Genomic DNA, 18,368 nt, shown 5'->3' on the forward strand with positions numbered 1-18,368 from the left:
CATGGGTGTACATTTATCCCCCCGTCCTGAACCCCCTTCCCACCTCCCTCCCCTCCCCATCCCTCTGGGTGGTCCCAGAGCATGGGCTTTGAGTGCCCTGCTTCATGCATCAAACTTGGACTGGTCATCTGTTTCACATATGGTAATATACATGTTTCAGTGTTTTTCTCTCAAATCATCCCACCCTCACCTTCTCCCACAGAGTCCAAAAGTCTGTTCTTTACATCTGTGTCTCCTTTGCTGTCTTGCATATAGGGTCATCGTTACTGTTTTTCTAAATTCCATATATATGTGTTATATACTGTATTGGTATTTCCCTTTCTGACTTACTTCACTCTGTATAGTAGGCTCCAGTTTTACCCACCTCATTAGAACTGACTCACATACGTTCTTTTTATACTTGAGTAAGATTTCATTGTGTATATGTACCATGACTTCCTTATCCATCTGTCTGCCAATGGACATCTAGGTTGCTTCCATGTCCTAGCTAGCTATTGTAAACAGTGCTGCAATGAACACTGGGGTATATGTGTCTCTTTCCATTCTGGTTTCCTTGGTGTGTATGCCCAGCAGTGGGATTGCTGGGACGTATAGCAGTTCTATTGCCAGTTTTTTTGTTTTCAGGTCGTCACACTTTTCTTTTCCCTCCTGCTGCTGCTGCTGCTGCTAAGTCACTTCAGTTGTGTCCAACTCTGTGCGACCCCATAGACGGCAGCCCACCAGACTCCCCTGTCCCTGGGATTCTCCAGGCAAGAACACTGGAGTGGGTTGCCATTTCCCTCCTGGTTTTATTTAATAGTTAAAATGCCTTCTAGATTCTTTTTCTTGCTCCTCCAATTTTTTTTTTTTTTTTTTTTTTGTGAATATTTATCCTTGTTTATGCCCAGAAAAAGCCAGTTTAAAAAAATAGCTGGGACTTTCCTGGTGGTCCAGTGGTTAAGAATCTGCCTTCTAAAACATGGGCATGGGTTCGATCCCTGGTCGGGGAACTAAGATCTCACAAGCCATGCAGTCATTTGAATGACTGAAGAGAAAATAGCCCAAGGCCAAAACAGTGCCAGGTGAGATGACCAGTTCTGAGTGCTGACCAGTGGCCTAGGGTGGATGTTCCCACCAAGCATGAGCTTAAAGATCCAGTCCCCAAGTTGTGTATCAGTGCTATGAATTCCCACAGACCTGGGGCCTGATAAAGACTGGGGTCTGAGGCCTGATAAAGACTAAGCTATAGGGACTTCCCTGGTGGTCTGGTGATTAAGAATCCAAGCTTCCACTGTAGGGGGTATGGGTTTGATCCTGGTTGGGAAAGTAGGAACCCACATGCTGCACAGCATGACCAAAAAAATAAATAAAGATAATTTTTTTAAAAAAGACTAGAGTGTAGAAACCATCTCCATGGAAACAGATGGGGGGCCTGCCCACCTTAAAAGTGAGTAGATTTTTGTTATTGTTGTTCCAAAAGTGTATCTTGATTATTTGAATCTGTGTTCTTATATAAAAATGCTGTGAGCTAACAATTTATTTTTTCCAGCTTTATTGCATATTTTTATATACAAATAAAAATTGTATATATTTAAGATGTACAATGTGACAATTCAAGAATGGGTTTTTACATTATTTTTTCTAGATGTTGAATGTGATCTTTGTGAAGATGTATTATACTTTAAGTCTAATACACTTGTAGGGCGGAGTTCCCGGTACTCAATCGTCTCTACCAAATTGGGTCCTCCTGAAATTGATTATAATAGCCCTGAAACACAGAACTCCTCCGTGGTGGAAGTGTTCTATCTGGTATTCTCTGATACGGTGGGCTTCCCAGGTAGCTCAGTGGTAAAGAACCCTTCTGCCAGTACAAGAGATGCAGGTTCGATCCCTGGGTCAGGAAGATCCCCTGGAAGAGGAAATGGCAACCCACTCTAGTATCCTTGCCTGGAAAAATTCCATGGACAGAGGAGCCTAGTGGGCTGCAGTCCATGGGGTCGGACAAGACTGGGCACAAACACCAACAAACACAATCTGGTATGGTAGCCACCAGCCACGTGTGCTTGCTAGGCACTTGAAATGTGATTTCTCCAAAGGAAGAGCTGAATTTCTATGTTGATTTGGTGTTAATAAATTTATATTTGAGTACTCTTGTAGTTACATCAGTGCACTGCCTACTTTGTGAGTTCAGTTGCTGAAACTCCACTCTTGTTTGCAGAGGTCCGGCCCTGTCTTATGAAGGCCCCCTTTTGTATTTACAGATACACACGCCCTGGTGAGCCTCCTTCAAAACCTGAACAAAGCAAACTACCACCTGCCCATCATGGTGACAGACTCGGGGAAGCCGCCCATGACGAACATCACAGACCTCAGGGTACAAGTGTGCTCCTGCAAGAATTCCAAAGTGGACTGCAACGCAGCGGGGGCCCCGCACTTCAGCACGGCCACAGCCCTGCTCCTGTCCCTCTTCAGCTTAGCCCGTAAGTTCACCAAACTCTAGTGTGCATGTGATAGGAAAGCACAACTGCCCCAAACCCACTGTTTTTCCACATATCTTCTTTCCCAAAATATGCATCCCAGAGGAAACATTCATTTTTAGCTTACATCTGTGTGATGGAATGTTACCTGTAAAGGTGCTCCCACTAATGTCTAAAGGCCCCTTCACATCCCCCTGCCAATCTGAGGAACCACGCAAAGGCACCCAATACCGTCAACAGAGCAGGTGGAGAGGAGGTTCCTGCAGATGACCCTAAACTTGAGCTCAGACAGATGTGCCCAGATTGGTTAACTGGTCTACCAGGGCCCTATTTCTCTCTGCATGATGCAGTGTAATCTTTAGCTAGATTTAAGGAGATTCTACACCCTTTAAAGAAGAGTTATGAGAATGCATGGAAGGACGGGGAGGCGGTAGGAAAAGAGGTGATTGCATATTTACACAGTTTTTTCACTGACCGGTTGTCATGACTGTGACATAATGAAGGATTATTTTAAATAAATGAACTATTATACCGAGTAATAGAAGTATGAGCATCAAATAAATAGATACGGGTATCAAATATTTCCTATTTGGGGCTTACTAGTCCAGTTTTAACCTTAAGCAATTATTTACATATAGCTTAATGCCATTCAAAAGACTTTGGGGCCTCAGTATTTACCTTCTGAGAAGGTGAATGGTGTTGTTGTGAATTAGGAGGCTAAGAAAGTGATGATTAGAAAATAAAAACAGAAATTATTGTATCCTAGTGACAGTGTTGAGTGGAGTCAACAGGAAATCTCATTCCAACTTCAGACACGTAGAGCTCCCTGCTGAGCCACTGACCTTGGAGTGGAATTAGAGAGGGGAATTTACAGTGCAAAGTGTCTCCCTGGATGGATGGATAGATGGATGGGGGGAAGTGAGGGATGGAGGGGGAGAGAAAGGAAAGAAGAGGGGGAAAGAGAGAAAGAGAGAGAGGGAGGGAATATATATTCCTGTCTCTCTTGTTCTTTCTTCCTCCCTCCTTTCCTTCTTTCCTTCTTTCCTTCCTTTTATATAAAACATGAGTATTACAGATGAAGCTGAAATCCCCTGTCCCTCTCCCCGGTTTCATTTCCTGTTCTCTCTCCCCAGAGACAACAGCTGTCATGCCCCAGCGTGTGTGGACATTGCTTTATACTGTCACTACACACCACACGCACACACACCCCATATAGTTCTACTTCGTGCAGTTTGTCAGACTTGGTCTAATTCATATTGTGTTGAGCCTGATGTGCTGGAACTCTCTGATCTCCCTCTTTTCATTACATCTCCAAGCTCCATCTATGTTGCTGTAGTTCAGGGGTTGGCAAGCTTTCTCCATCAGGGGCCAGGTGGCAAATATTTTGGGCTCTGGGGGTCTCATCAGGGCTCTGTTTCATATTCCTTTTTATAGCTGTTTTGGTTCCGTCTTCCGTGTTTTAGCACCAAAAGTATGAAAACCATTCTTAGCTCGAGAGCCAGGCAAACACACTGCTCTGGTTCATTCACTCTAACAGCTAGAGAGCATCCCTTCCCATCCTAGGAATATGGCGCAGTGTACTCCCCTATCAACAGACACACGGGGATTATTTAGTGTCCTGCTCTGACCAACTCTACTGCAGTAAACCTCTGGAATCTGTTTTCCACCAGCTTCTCAAGTGATCACTAGACAGACACGGAGCAGAATTCACATATAGCAGAGTCGGGATAGACCAGAAGGCAGTACTTCCTGGGTGATTGTACAGAAATAAAATGCTGTGTGTGCGTGTGTGTGTGTACACAGATGGAAAAGATGATTGAGTCGCCACTCACACATCACCCACAACTGGTGTTGTTGTTTAGTTGCTAAGTCATGTCCGACTCTTTTGCAACCCCATGGACTATAGCCTGCCAGGTTCCTCTGTCCATGGAGTTTCCCAGGCAAGAAAGAATACTGGAGGGGGTTGCCATTTCCTTCTCCAGGGGAATCTTCCCAATCCAGAGATCGAACTCACATCTCCCACATTAGCAGGCAGGTTCTTTCCCACTGAGCCACCTGGGAAGCCCATAAATACAATTACATGACACCAAAGCCTGACTCTCCGTGAACCAAGGCTCTTCAAGACTCTGCTCACTTACCAGCCCCTCTAGGTGGCCAGTGAGTGTTTTAATGGAGGTTTCCAGCTCCAACTGTTGAAGTACAGATAGATCCCCAGCCCATCCAACCCAGGGAACCAACATCCCAGGTGACCATAGCCTCCAGCACACATACCCAGTGTTTTTGTGTGTTAACACAATATTTTTTACGATAATACACATGCCTGCTACTCCAAATCATTATGTTAAATACTAGTAAGATGTAATCTGTTGAGATTAAAAGGAATATAATAGCCATGGCAGCATTTGCTTCCTCCCACAAGGGATTTTCTTGTTCCTCCTACTTTGGAGCACCCTGACCTACAGGTGTCAATAATGAGCAGGTTCCCCAGGATGGCTCACTTCTCATCTCTCCCGTCTGAGCTCTTGGATCACAGTTAATCCGAGACAGAATTGTCTGCTGACTGCCAAAGAACTCGTGATCATTTTATACTCAAAATAGTACCTTTGAGAAAAGACAGGTGCATGCATTCTGATTTGAAATGTCAGATGCACTTTCTGTTCTCACCTAAATGGAGAGCCACATGGTTATCCCACTGCAGGTCAGGGCACCTGAGGACAGGCCATAATTATCCTCAGAAAGAAACCCTGAATCTCCCTTTTCAGCTGGAAATGACCCTCCCATGTTTTGCACCACAAGACATGTCATTTCAGTCCCCAGTTAAGACAAATAGTTAAGAACAGTTATCATCACCGACCTGTCTGACTGCAAAACAAACCTCACCCTGTCCCTCTATCAAAGGCATAAGATTATTTAATGATGTTCGTCTGAACGTTAGAGATGCCTGCCAAATAAAATGATTCCTGTTTTATTATAGACCTAGCCCAAGATGTTCTTCCTAACAGAGAAAGAATGAAACTAATAATGTAGGCATGTGAGAAACTGGCAGGAATAAGACGCCTTGAATGTCCTATGGCTCAGACTCTCTCCTAAGAGCAAGGTCAGTGTGGCTGACCCATGACAATGGCAAGAGGACACACGGAAATGGATCCAAAGTATTGAGCAAAGTGGGGGCATGAGTCCTAACAACACTGTATCTATCAGTAGATTATAAAGTGCAAGGACAAGAGAACTTCCCCACCAGCCATGGTCCTTGAATGAATGCGGAGATTTGGTAGAATCTGTTCAATGTTTCTTTAAAGCAGGGAGTGGCAAACTACAGCCCAAAGGCCAAGAAAGGCTCACTTCCTGATTTTAAGATTTGATTAGAATACCCATGCTCCCTGGTGGATCAGCGGTAAAGAATCCGCCAATGCAGAACATGCAAGGGATGTGGGTTTGATCCCTGGATTGGGAAGATCCCCTGAAGGAGGAAATGGCAACCCGCTCTAGTATTCTTGCCAGGAAAATCAGATGTTCCATGGACAGAGGAGCCTGGCGGGCTACAGTTTATGGAGTCACAAAGAGTCAGACACAACTGAGCGAGTGAGCACAGACGCACAGAATACAGAAGGTCCGTCCATTTACAGACTTAACCTATGACTGCTTTCTGCTACTACCACAAAAAGAGCTGAGTGGTTGCCCCCAAGACCCTATGGCCCAAAAAGTCAAAAATATTTACTCCCTGGCTCTTGGCAGGAAAAGCATGTCAATTTGGTCTTTAAAGCCTTTGTTCATAAAACTGCAGGGCTCACGTCATCCAACATAGGAAGAGAAAATGGGTTTTGCTCCTCTTCCCCAATAATATTCTGATTCAAGTAGACTCGCATAAACCAAACACCCCTGTTCTGTGGCTTTTCTCTTTGTTTCCTTCATTGCCCTGGTGGTTTTATTTCACTCTGTAGACGAGACACTGATGCTCAGAAAGGTCCCAAGGTGGGTTAGCATGGAGGCCAGTGTTCATTATTAGACTGCCTCCCTTGTGGAAAAAGATAATAAAAACATTTCAGTTTATTATGATACCATAGGTGGCTTTATTGCATTTGAGAGTTGAACTGAGAGAGACGCAGTTCCTTCTTAGACATCCCAAAGTAAAAGAAATAAAACTAATGACATTGAAAGCAATAAAAAATGTAAATGAAATGATTTTTACTGCCAGTTTGTTGTTTAAATCACATGTTGATGACATCGAGGGGATGCATAATTCTCCCCCTAGGACCCTCCAAAGAAAGCAAGCTGGCACATCCATGAGGGTCTTTGTGCTGTGACAAGGCAAGTTCAAGGAATATTGCACTGAAACCTTTTCAAACATTGTTTTAAAATTAATTCACAAGAGCAAGAATATAAAAGAACAGATCAGGTGAACCATTTGAATAAGTACCAAAATTAAATGTCTCTATATTGGAAAGGACGGGGGATTGAATTGTAACCTTGATGATCACAATGAAGAAGTTTAAAGAGGTGACCAAATGAGCAAAAAAAATGGTCACCAGAAATACTTTTCATTCTAACGCTTTTTATTAAGGTATTATTTGCATTCCATAAAATTCACCTATTTTAAGGGTGCAGTTTGATGAATTTTGGTAAAGTGTAGCCACTCCACAATCAAGATGCCATTCCTTGAACCCCTTTCCTGTTGATCCCCTCCCCAGAGTCCAGACTCTCATTGATCTGCCTTCTCTGATTAGATTCTTGCCTTCTCTAGAATTTTCCATAAACAGAACCGCACAGTCCATGTCATCGGGTGTACCAATATTTTGCTCCTCTTCATTGTGAAATATATTACGGACAGAGGCAGAGCTTGGAGGAGCACCAAGCCGGAGTAGAGCAGGCCATCCTCGGCCTGCAGACGGAGCTGGTCCCTCCAAGTTTATGGACAATGACAGTCAACCTCTGACGTCCCAGGGCTTTCTATGTGCCACACACATGCACAGCTAAGAACATTACATCATTGTGAACTTTTTTGTGCAATCAACTCAACAGTCACAGGAGATATGCTGTGGTCTGACTTGACTTAAACAGGGCTTGAGGGCTTTCAAATGGAGTGGGTCTTATTAAGCCAAAATTTTTTCCTATTTTTCTCAATGACGAAAATGATTAAGTTATTGGTCTCACACAGGAAAATATTTTTAAATGAAATTGGTGATGCCACTTAATATGTTCTTTTCCAGTCTTCAAATGCAAGTGAATATGAAGGATATAGTTTACTGCAGCCCAGGTCACCAAAGAGTTTAAGGCAATGGTAGCAAGGGCAATGAAAAATTCACCTGAAAAAAAAAAGGAAATTAAATGAGTTCAGAAGAGTCCTAACCCCAGAGGAATTCACCTGTCAAGCAGTATAAAGATCCCTAGGTATAGAAAATAACAATAAAACTTGCATCTGAATCAGCATGTTCATTTCCATGGTCCTTTCTGTTAAAACAGCTTTCTCCCTTAACCTTCTCAATATCATTTTATTTACACTCGAGTCACATTACAAAGATTTTTCTATCTAGAATTTAGAGCAGATACATGACTACTTTAAACTCTGAAATCAGTGGGGTGCAGCACAGGTTGGTGACATTTGCGTGCTGACCCGCCCCCTTAACAGATTTAGAGTGAAAAGCCCTAAGCTTTACAGAGCAACCCATTATACTCCAACAATCAATTCATTCCAGAAGAGACTATACTTGCATTGTGGGTTGATCTTTTATATATTTTTGTTTCTTTGTAACATGAGTTTTTAGTGGTACCTTCTCCCTGTGCAAATCCAAGATATAATTATAATTAGGCAAAGGTGGCAGAGAGCCAAGCTGCTTCCATTCACCCTATCAGCAGGCAGGGTGGAAGTCCCTCAGCTGGCCTAAAGCCTGGAGAGCAAGCAATGCAAACCCTGAAGCAGGTCTCAGAGAGGCAGGGAGGGGCCGCGTCCAAACAGGCAGCCTCGGGGAGCTTGAAGGGGAGGAGGGGGCTCCAAAAGGAACTCTGCCAGCGCCTGGACTGTAGCCCCCTAAGAAGTCTGACCTCCAGAGTGTAGGAGAGTGAGTGTGTGTGGTCTGTGAGCCGCTGAATTTGTGGTCATTTGTGACAGCAGCCCTCAGGAACTCATACACCATCTCTGCAGAACCACCAGTTACTCTCTTGCTTTTCTCAGGGACCAAAAGAAATATATATATGTATATGTATCTGGGATGATGGCCCATTTCCAAGCTGCCAAGTAGGCTTGTTTATAAAAGAGCCCAGCCCTGGGCCAACTGCAGAAGACAGGGCTCAGTGAGGCAGCGGGAGGGGCCACGGTTGATCTGAGGTGTGAGACATGTGGTATTCGCATTTTCAGAGAAGTCCAGCTTTTTGAGTCATAAACCAGCAGAACTATTCCTTCTCTCTTCAAATGTTGTACTTAAGGAAAAAAAAAAACTTCCCCAAAGTAGTACAATATTTATAAATGCATTTATTATAGCTTGCCAGTCATGTATCTAGTATTTAGCTAAAATGTTTTTGAATCGAGTTGTTACCTTCCTTGACTTGACTCTGAGTCTTTTCCATTCAGGTCTGTGAGAACTCCTGACACCTGAAGCTTGATTCCCAAGTTTCCATAGCAACAGGAAAAAGAGAAAAAAAAAATCCAAATCTGAAGATTGCAGTTTACAGCTCTCGAACTTCACAACCAGGCCTCAATTGTTTCAGATTTTCGTTTTCTTTGCAATTTTCACTTAATCTGTACTTCACCATTTTGACAGCATCTTCCTTTTCCCCTTTAATTAATGGAATCCTCTGAATTTTCCCTTGAGTGTTTTAAACATCATGGCATAGAACTTGACCTTCTGGGAGGAGGAACAACGAATACTTTTCCTGATGTGTTTGCCATGTTGCTAGTCAGCACTCCACACTTCCGGTTTGGTCTGTGGGTTAGTATTTGTATATGTATGCGTATCTGTACGTGTATATACCCAGTATTTATAGAGACAGACTACAGAAGCTTGGTCCTCATATACTGTCACCCTTCCCCGAGAGGTTAAGCACAGAAGGGGTAGAAGCTAAAGCAGCCGACCCCTCCAGGGCCTCAGCGTCCAGTTCAGCACTAGGGCAGAGCACAGAGCTGGAGCTTCTCCTCAACCCACTGTCCAGGCAGGTCCGCAGAGGGGGACAGTTTTCACTGCCATCCTATGTGAGGATGATCCTGAGTGACGGTGGTGAGGAGCAGAGCTGGACGTTTCACCATCAAATGCATGGGCGTCTACCTCTACGCATTTGTAAGTGTCCGGAAACCACAGTCCCAGTGGGTTTTCTGGGGACCTGGCCCAGGATAGAGAACCTTGCCCTCCTTGGCATACGTACAACAGCCAGCGTCATCATGGAGGTCACACATGCGTCCGAAGAGGCCATCAGGTACCATGTGTATACATATATCGGCCCACATGTACAGACATACATTTACGCACACGCACAGCGATCGTTTCCTATATACACGCATACAATAGAGTAAATACAGGTAGTTTTAAAAGTACCCTTTTGTGTGAATCGACGGCCGTCGTTTGCAAACCTGAAAATAAAAGATGTTCATTATGTATGAGAAGTAACTGATTTTTATTCTGTGAGCATGCGAACATAAGACGGAGGTTAGTGCTTGTACCAAGGTTATCTTCTCGTCCATACGCTGTAACTGAACCATCAAAGCTCACACCAAATTTTTCTAGCAGATAAACTAGTGACAGCCTGTGGCTTTTTCTTAGCGCTCGACACGAGCTAGGGTCAGGTAAGTGTCTTAGCATATTTTAATGCCGTTGCTTACTAAAGGTTTTAACCACACTCGCGGGCACGCGCGGGTGCGCACACGCTTTCTTATGCAATCTCTGTTTGCACCTGTGCTTTTGAGTTTGCCTTCATAGGAACTAGAAGTCATATGTTGTCTTTATTGTAGTGAAATTATGCAGATAGAGTTCCATATATTGTATTTGTTTCTATAGTAAATCTTTTTGAAGCATATAGAATGCAGAGATTTTTTTTTTTTTTCATTAAAATAAATGGGTGTTGGTGGTTAAAACTGCCGGACGGTAGCTCTTCTCTGATTTCTATGTTGGCGTCTAATGTCGCAGACGCTGGGTCTTGCCCAGTGCGAGTTCACACTTCTGGCTGGCCGTTTGGGTCCCCCGACATCAAATGGGTGAGTGGGAAAGTCAGCAGCCCTGCTGAGGGTACAGAGAAGCCTCAGGGACAGGGGCTCTAAGCCTGCAGTCACACTTTACCAGGTTTCCTCTTCTGGCTTCACAGGACGCAGCCCCGTGTCTCCCCGGTGGAGCTCGCTCCCCTCTTCCTGCAAGGCAGAGGGGAGGGCTCACCACGGAGCATATCCAGCAGCATCCTCAGAGGCCAGGCGGTCAGCAGCCTGGCTCACAGGCTCGCTAACTAGGCATCAGGAAGCTCGCTTCATCCTGAGCCCTCCCTGGGGAAGAAGACAGACATCGAGTGACCGTCCACTCGAGTGTAAGACTTGCCCTTGCCTCTCAAGCCCACAGGCTCTGCAGCACTTTACAAATGGCGCCGGTAGCTCAACTTAGCATAGAACACTAAGAAACAGAGTAAAGGGCATACTTCATGAACAAGCAGGATATGCCTTAATTTTCTCGTATTTAAGTTTATTCCCTGTCCCCAGGATCCTCATCAAGACAGAGATATTTCTGTCATGTTGCTCTTTTGAATCCCTTCAAAAACAACAACAAAACAGACCAATTCTTAGGAGCCAAAACGGTACCATTTCCTGAATCATAGGGTGTATTTATATTGCTAGAATACAGTTGCACTGCAGAATCAAAATGTTATTTCATAATTACCAATGTATTTTATTTCAGTCTAAGTTACTGGAAAAAAAAAAGTCAAGTGAGAGCCAGAAATTTCTTTCCCATTAAGCACAAAACTGTGGGGATTTTATTTTCACTGAATGAAGTCACACCTTCTCCATTTTTTAATTAGTGTATTAACCACCTTAGTTAATTAAAAATTACATTTTCTCCCCATTTTACACATGATTAATTGTTTCAGATGGTTTGTTCTAAGAAGAACATGCGAACATTTTCTAATTTTGATACAAGTTCCCCTCGGTGCTGACAGTTCTCTCCCGATGGACATCATTCAGGTAGAGGTACCTGCCCTGGCTCTCCGCCAGCACCTGCCAATCTGAACATCATAACAAAATAAACCCAGCTACATTTCATGGTAGGTGTGAAATCAGAGATCTCGGTGATCCAAAAGTTAACTCCTGTCCTCCCAAGTACCCAGTCACTACCAAACCGACTGAGCGGGGTAGAGAGCTGAGTGGGGGGTGTTGTGTGGGATCTTTAAGAGCTTGCACTGTACTTGGCTATAGACAAATGCTAAAGGGTCTCCAAGCATTTTCTGATTTTCTAAGTAGAGCGCACTAATCTAGCCACTTGTAGTTGACTTAAGCAGGAATCATCGGGTAAATCACACCAGGGAGAGAAAAGTCACAAGAGAAAGGTGAGCGTTGAGAAAGAAGAAACTACCTTTTCTATTTAACTACTAAATAATAGAAACGATAATAATAATGATGGCGGTGATGGTGAAGATGATGATGATAATGATGGTGGTGCGTAGCTGCACTTTTCATAAAGATGATGCAACCATCTTCTTATCTGGCTGTTGAGACTCAGAAGATTTGGGACTTCTTGTAATCCTCTGATAATGGGCTTTCATAATTGTTCATCTACTGCAATCAATAATTCCTTTGCTATGTAAAATGCATTACCCTTATTTTATTTCCTATTGCTACTGGATTAGCCCACTGCTGAAAAATTTCTCTACTTCTGATTGTGTTTGGCTCAATAGTAAAGAATCCACCTGCCAATGCAAGAGACACAGGTTCCACCCCTAGATCAGGAAGATCCCCTGAAGAAGGGAATGGCAACCCATTCCAGTATTCTGGGAAATCCCATGGACAGGGGAGCCTGGCAGGCTACAGTCCATGAAGTCGCAAAGGAGCAGGACACGACTGAGTGGCTAAACAACAACAATGTAAAAGCGTATACAAAATCTGTAGAGACAGGAAAAAATGGGGGGACGAAATGTGTGACTAAGGATTTCAGATAGGAACTCTAATTCTATAAATTAAGAATAAGTCTATGATTTAAACAAATCATTTAGACAGTCATCCAATTGGGAGGCAGAAAAGCTTCTTCCTACCATGCACGCTGCATCACTATCAGAACAGCAGTCATTGGAGGGTTGCTGAACTTGGTAAGCTTTGGAAATGTGTTTGGTCCCAAGTCGCTCAGTTGTGTCTGACTCTATCGGACACAACAGTCTCCTCTGTCCATGGAATTCTCCAGGCAAGAATACTGGAGTGGTTGCCATTCCCTTCTCCACAGGATCTTCCCAAAGCAGAGATCGAATGCAGGTCTCCTGCATTGGCAGGCAGATTCTTTACCCTCTGAGCCGGCCCCAAGTGCTTGCTGGGCGGTAGGGATGCAGTGAGAAGCAATGGGTGTAGTAAAACCATAGTAATTTTCACTACAAAGCTCTGAAGTCTTTGAGAAAGTGGTTCATAGAAGTCCTATAAATATATGCTGAATTCTCCATTTTCTGCTACTTTTTAAAGCTTTTCCTTTATAAAATTAGTCATTCTTTATCATATACATGCATTCAGATTATTAAAGGGTTTAAAATGAAGGCTACATGAAAAATATTTGCATTGTCATGCATTTGTATCAATCCTGTTCTGGTGTTAAATATTATTTATTTCCCCCAAGATAAAATTTTTCAGAAATTTTAAATGAATTTTTTCATAGACATTTTAAAGAGATAAAAGTTTATTATTTAAAACTTTTTTCATTCAACTGAAGATACTGTACCTTTGGGCCCTAGTTGCTGACTTTCTTATAGTCTCTGGGCTATAAATTAACATTTGATTTACTGTGTAGTTGCCATGAAATTTTAACTTGTTTGTGAAACAGTCAAATAAAGGTGATCTGAGATTTTTAATGTGTGTGCTTGGGCTTAGACTGGCTTTAGTACAGTTTAAACACAGTGACAAAACAAAGGTATATTTTTTCAAATGGTGTTCTGGTTGGCCTATAATATTTAATGACCAAAGTAAAACCAAGTGCTGCCTGCCTGCCTAATAATTAACTCTTTTCCTATCTTCTTTTATAACAGTCAAATCCTTCAGACTTGGAAAAAAACATATAGATGATTGGTAGGTAGGTACGTAGGTAGGTAGAGAGAGGTAGAAAGATACAGAGTGAAAGAGAGAGATAACCAGGTACAGGAAGATGTCAAGAAGATGCCTTAATTCAGATTTTAAGCAAAAAGGGGAAGGGGAGGATGCTAATACTTGGTAAGAGCCTCCTATGGTGAGATATTTTACATTATTTGTGTGTGTATTTGCATATTATGTTATACATTTTATATGTAATATATAACTATATATTACATAGATAATTTATATAATTCAAGAACAGTGAAATAGAGATTATCCCCACTGTACAGATGAGAAAACTCCGTTGACATAGTTAAAGCTGTCTTAGCCAGGCCTCACTCCTTGGTTGTTCAGCTGCTCGGTTGCGTCCAGCTCTTTGCGACCCCATGTACTGTATCACGCCAGACTCCCCTGTCCTTCACTATCTGCTGGAGTTTGTTCAAACTCCTAGAAAGTGTATGTGTGACTCCAACACTGATCTTTTCCTACTTACTTATCCTAAGCCAGTACCACCCATATGTCACCAGGAATCAACGGAACCAAGTTTGTATCATTACACACAATGCGTGAAATTGATGATGACAAAGCCACTGAATAATGACAAGATCAGTGAAGCACACCAAAACCAAACTTGTAAGTCAAGAGTCGCTAAGAAACATTTCCTTCCTCTCTAGGCAGTCTGTCTGCAGGAAATTGCTAGTTTTGGTAAACAAACAGGAAATTGATTCCTTGTCAGGCAATCACAGTGACACTAATTTGGAAAACTGCCATAATGAACATGAGAAACATCAACCAACACATCAAACTAGAAGCAAAACAACTGGAGGTGGATCGGGATGCCACCGGTGACACCATTCTTCCCATGAAAGCAGTTTTCTTTTCTTTTGTGAACGCAACCTCAAAGAGACCCTCCCAAGTCAAAGTCACCAGGGGCTGTCCCCAGGGTGCACTCCAGGACACTAGCAAAACTTGATGTCACATGGGAATCCATGCCAGGAAGACTGTCCTGGGGCAAAGGCGTTTCAAAATTAAATTTGTCAGAACTAAATTAAATGTTTGTTTCTCTCCATAACAAAGCCCTACCTTTGGTGCTCCTCCTCTGATCCACCAAGAATGGACCCTGAATCCCTGCCCTGCCCTTCCTCACACCAGCAAGGCAGCATCTTCTCTGCTCAGGATTACTGAAGGCTTGTTCTATACCAAATGGGTATCCAGCACCTATAGAAATTCCCAACTGTCCTGGTTGTGATTTATCCCCAAGGAGAAGAGATGTGTTCCTCTGATTCAGCAGCATTTCCCAAAGTGTGTAATGACAAATTACTTAAAGCAAGCACTACCTCTTTATCTCTGCTGCCCTGCCTTCTCTTAGGGCAGAATTTTCTAAACTGTCATCCTACGGGAGCATCCTCATGGTTTAAGGACATCCATCTCCCACCTCACCTAACCAGACCACACCAAGAAGCCACTCATGCTGTCAGTTACAGCCATAGCGTGAAACTGTATACCTTTAAATTTGTGATTTTTACTTAAGTCAATATATTTTAATGAAAATCATGCCTACTATGAATGAAAAACCAGCATCACTCAGGATATAGTCAAGTGATGATCGAAAAAAATACAGAGCAAAATGGCAGAATGAGAGGCTCCAGTCCACACGCCCTCCCCCAGAAACATCAATTTAATGACCACTCATGGATTAGGACACCTTTATGGCAGCCTAGGAGTACACCTGAGATGTTCCAGCACCTCAGTGGAGCAAAAGGAAACTGAAAAAGATGCCTTTCTCAGAGGAACCTGAATAAAGACAAGAAGAGTTTCACTTTACTGCATCACCCATCCTCCAAGGCAGCCCAGCTCACAGCCAAGAGACTCCTTGGTCCACAGTTTCTCCTTTGGGAAAGCAAACTGAGTCTCTGCTCCCCCCACCTTTGCAGCATGTTGCCCAAAAGGCCACTCTGTCTGTCCCGCAAAGAACACAGAGGCAATCTGCACAACTGAATATAGTCTGAGCCGGCTAGAAGCTGAGAGGACGTGCCCGGGGCTCACCGCACTGAGGAATCTCAGCAGCTGGCCACAGATCCTACTGCCTGGCCACACTGGCCACAGTCTCCACCGTGAGTCCTACTCACAAACAGCATGGAGGCGCCTCAAAAAAATTAAAAAGAGAACTACCACACGATCAGCGGTCCCACTACTAAATATTTATACAAAGGAAATAAAATCAGGATCTGGAAGAGATGTCTGCACTCGCAGGTTTGCTGCAGCGTTATCGGCAACAGCCAAGGGGTGGAGCCAAAAGACCCCGATGCTGGGAAAGACTGAGGGCAGGAGGAGAAGGGGGTGGCAGAAGATGAGATGGTTGGATGGCATCACTTGATGGACATGAGTTTCAGCAAACTCCAGGAGTTGGTGATGGACCTGGAAGCTTGGCTTGCTGCAGCCCATGGGGTCACAAAGAGTTAGACATGATTTAGAGACTGAACAGCAACAAAGGGGTGCAGACAACCTACCTGTCCGCTGACGGATGAGTGAATAAAGAAAACGTGGTGTGTACGCAAAATGGAGTATCATGCAGCCTCTAAAAAGAAGGAAGCCCTGCCATTTGGGACACCATGGATGGGCCTGGAGAACATTTTACTAAGCGAAATAAGCCAGACCCAGAAAGACAAATATTTGACCTCACTTGTGTGTGGGATGTATAACAGTTCAATTCATAGAAGCAGAGAGCACAATGGTGGTTGCCAGGGGCTGGAGGAGGCAGAAAGGGAGAGATGTTGGTCAAGAGATAAAAAGTTTCATTTAAACAGGATAAACAAGCTCTGGAGATCCACTAGAGAATAGTGCTCATAGCCACAATACTCTATACTTAAAATTTACCACAGGGCATTCATTACATTTAGTGTTCTTTTAACACACATTAAAAAAAATATTACTACTTTATAACACAATGTCAAGGCTATGGTTTTTCCTGTGGTCATGTATGGATGTGAGAGTTGGACTGTGAAGAAGGCTGAGCACTGAAGAATTGATGCTTTTGAACTGTGTGGTGTTAGAGAAGACTCTTGAGAGTCCCTTGGACTGCAGGAAGATCCAACCAGTCCATTCTGAAGGAGATCAGCCCTGGGATTTCTTTGGAAGGAATGATGCTAAAGCTGAAACTCCAGTACTTTGGCCACCTCATGTGAAGAGTTGACTCATTGGAAAAGACTCTGATGCTGGGAGGGATTGGGGGCAGGAGGAGAAGGGGACGACAGAGGATGAGATGGCTGGATGGCATCACTGATTCGATGGACGTGAGTCTCAGTGAACTCTGGGAGTTGGTGAGGGACAGGGAGGCGTGGCGTGCTGCGATTCATGGGGTCGCAAAGAGTCAGACACGACTGAGCGACTGATCTGATCTGATCTGATGAAGTATTTTATTTTATTATATAAAATGTATTACCTATATTACATATATTTAATATTAATAGTATATGTTAGTGTATCAGGAAAACTTTGGGGGTGTGGCAGATATTTCTGGTTCTGATGGGGACAATGACTTCATCAGCTCAGTTCAATCGCTCAGTCATGTCCAACTCTTTATGACCCCATGGACTGCAGCATGCCAGGCTTCCCTGATTTCACAGGCACATACTTACCCCCAAACTCATCAAGGTCACTTCGTCCTCTGAGGGGAAAGGGCTGAAGTGATACAGGTGCTGATGGAGGGACATGTGTAGATCAGGAGGGAGGTTCTGACAATAGTCTCTGTTTTCACTGCAAAGTAGAATAGTCAATCATCCTCTGAGAATGAGGGGATGACGCACGGGGTCTAGAGAGACTGGAAAGGTTTGGAACGTCCAGGAAAGGCTGGAGCCAGTGCAGCCCGGGCCACCAGAAGGCCGGGGTACTACAGCCTGAAGCTGCTGCAGGGCATCGTCAGACCTGAGGCTCACCTGCACGCGGTGACCTGGAGACCCCAGTACACACAGCTCAGAGCAGGCTTAGGTCCTAACAGCTGATGTGGGTGCCAAGTCAGGAAGGAAAGAACCAATGACAAGTTCTCGAAGGCCCACCTTGCGGTGGTCACTCCTCCCCTGCTCAACCAACACGACACCTCACTGCAGCTGTAGACACATAAGCATCAGTCCTGTTTAGTGCAAGTCGGAGAACTGAGGATCCAGAAACAAGGCCCGGCCTGAAGCAAAGCGCAAGCATGAAAATAAACCCAAACCATCTCGAAAGGGGAAAAGAGAACTACTTCAGTCACTCAGTTAATTAAGAAATAGTTTTTGGTTTTTTTTTTAATGCAAAGAGGACATAAGACACTTAAACAGAAATGAACGTTGTTCAAAACCAAAGTTTTAAAGGTTAACTGCTGGTGCCTCACACTTGATACAGCAATTTTGTTAAGAGAACAATATTCAGTTAACTTTGGTGTGTCAACTCCACAAAGTAAGTGTATCAGCTATGATGATAAATTAGTGGAGCTTTTGCATAAAGCAACAAAGTATGTCGTCTTTCTGCTTAAGTGCAAAAGAAAAAAAGCTTCCACTGAAAAGGTGTCAAATTTGCTGGCTGTTTTGAAATTTTCAGTCACGATAGAAAGGTCTCAAAGTCTCCTGCCAGAAACAGACACCAAACAAAACTCCAGATCCAAGCCTCACAGCACGTTCGTTTCACCTTTTTCCTCCCGGGGCGGGGCG

At 43.6% G+C, this 18,368-nt stretch overlaps 2 protein-coding genes across 2 annotated transcripts in view; both read left to right on the forward strand.

Moving 5' to 3' along the window:
- Positions 1-10,462, forward strand: part of CDH13 (cadherin 13) — a 1,015,931-nt gene extending 1,005,469 nt beyond the window's left edge. Inside the window, exons 13-14 of the mRNA XM_010850808.1 lie at positions 2,241-2,459; positions 9,022-10,462. Of these exons, the coding sequence (XP_010849110.1) occupies positions 2,241-2,459; positions 9,022-9,029 (227 nt within the window). The 3' untranslated portion in view covers positions 9,030-10,462. The remainder of the gene's footprint in view (positions 1-2,240; positions 2,460-9,021) is intronic.
- A 1,574-nt stretch (positions 10,463-12,036) lies between these two features.
- The window catches only part of HSBP1 (heat shock factor binding protein 1), a 10,964-nt gene continuing 4,632 nt past the window's right edge, over positions 12,037-18,368 (forward strand). Inside the window, exon 1 of the mRNA XM_010850860.1 lies at positions 12,037-12,075. Within this exon, the coding sequence (XP_010849162.1) occupies positions 12,037-12,075 (39 nt within the window). The remainder of the gene's footprint in view (positions 12,076-18,368) is intronic.

Source organism: Bison bison, unplaced genomic scaffold (genome assembly GCF_000754665.1).
Source record: "Bison bison bison isolate TAMUID 2011002044 unplaced genomic scaffold, Bison_UMD1.0 scf7180017864295, whole genome shotgun sequence".
In the NCBI taxonomy this organism is placed as follows: Eukaryota; Metazoa; Chordata; class Mammalia; order Artiodactyla; family Bovidae; genus Bison; species Bison bison.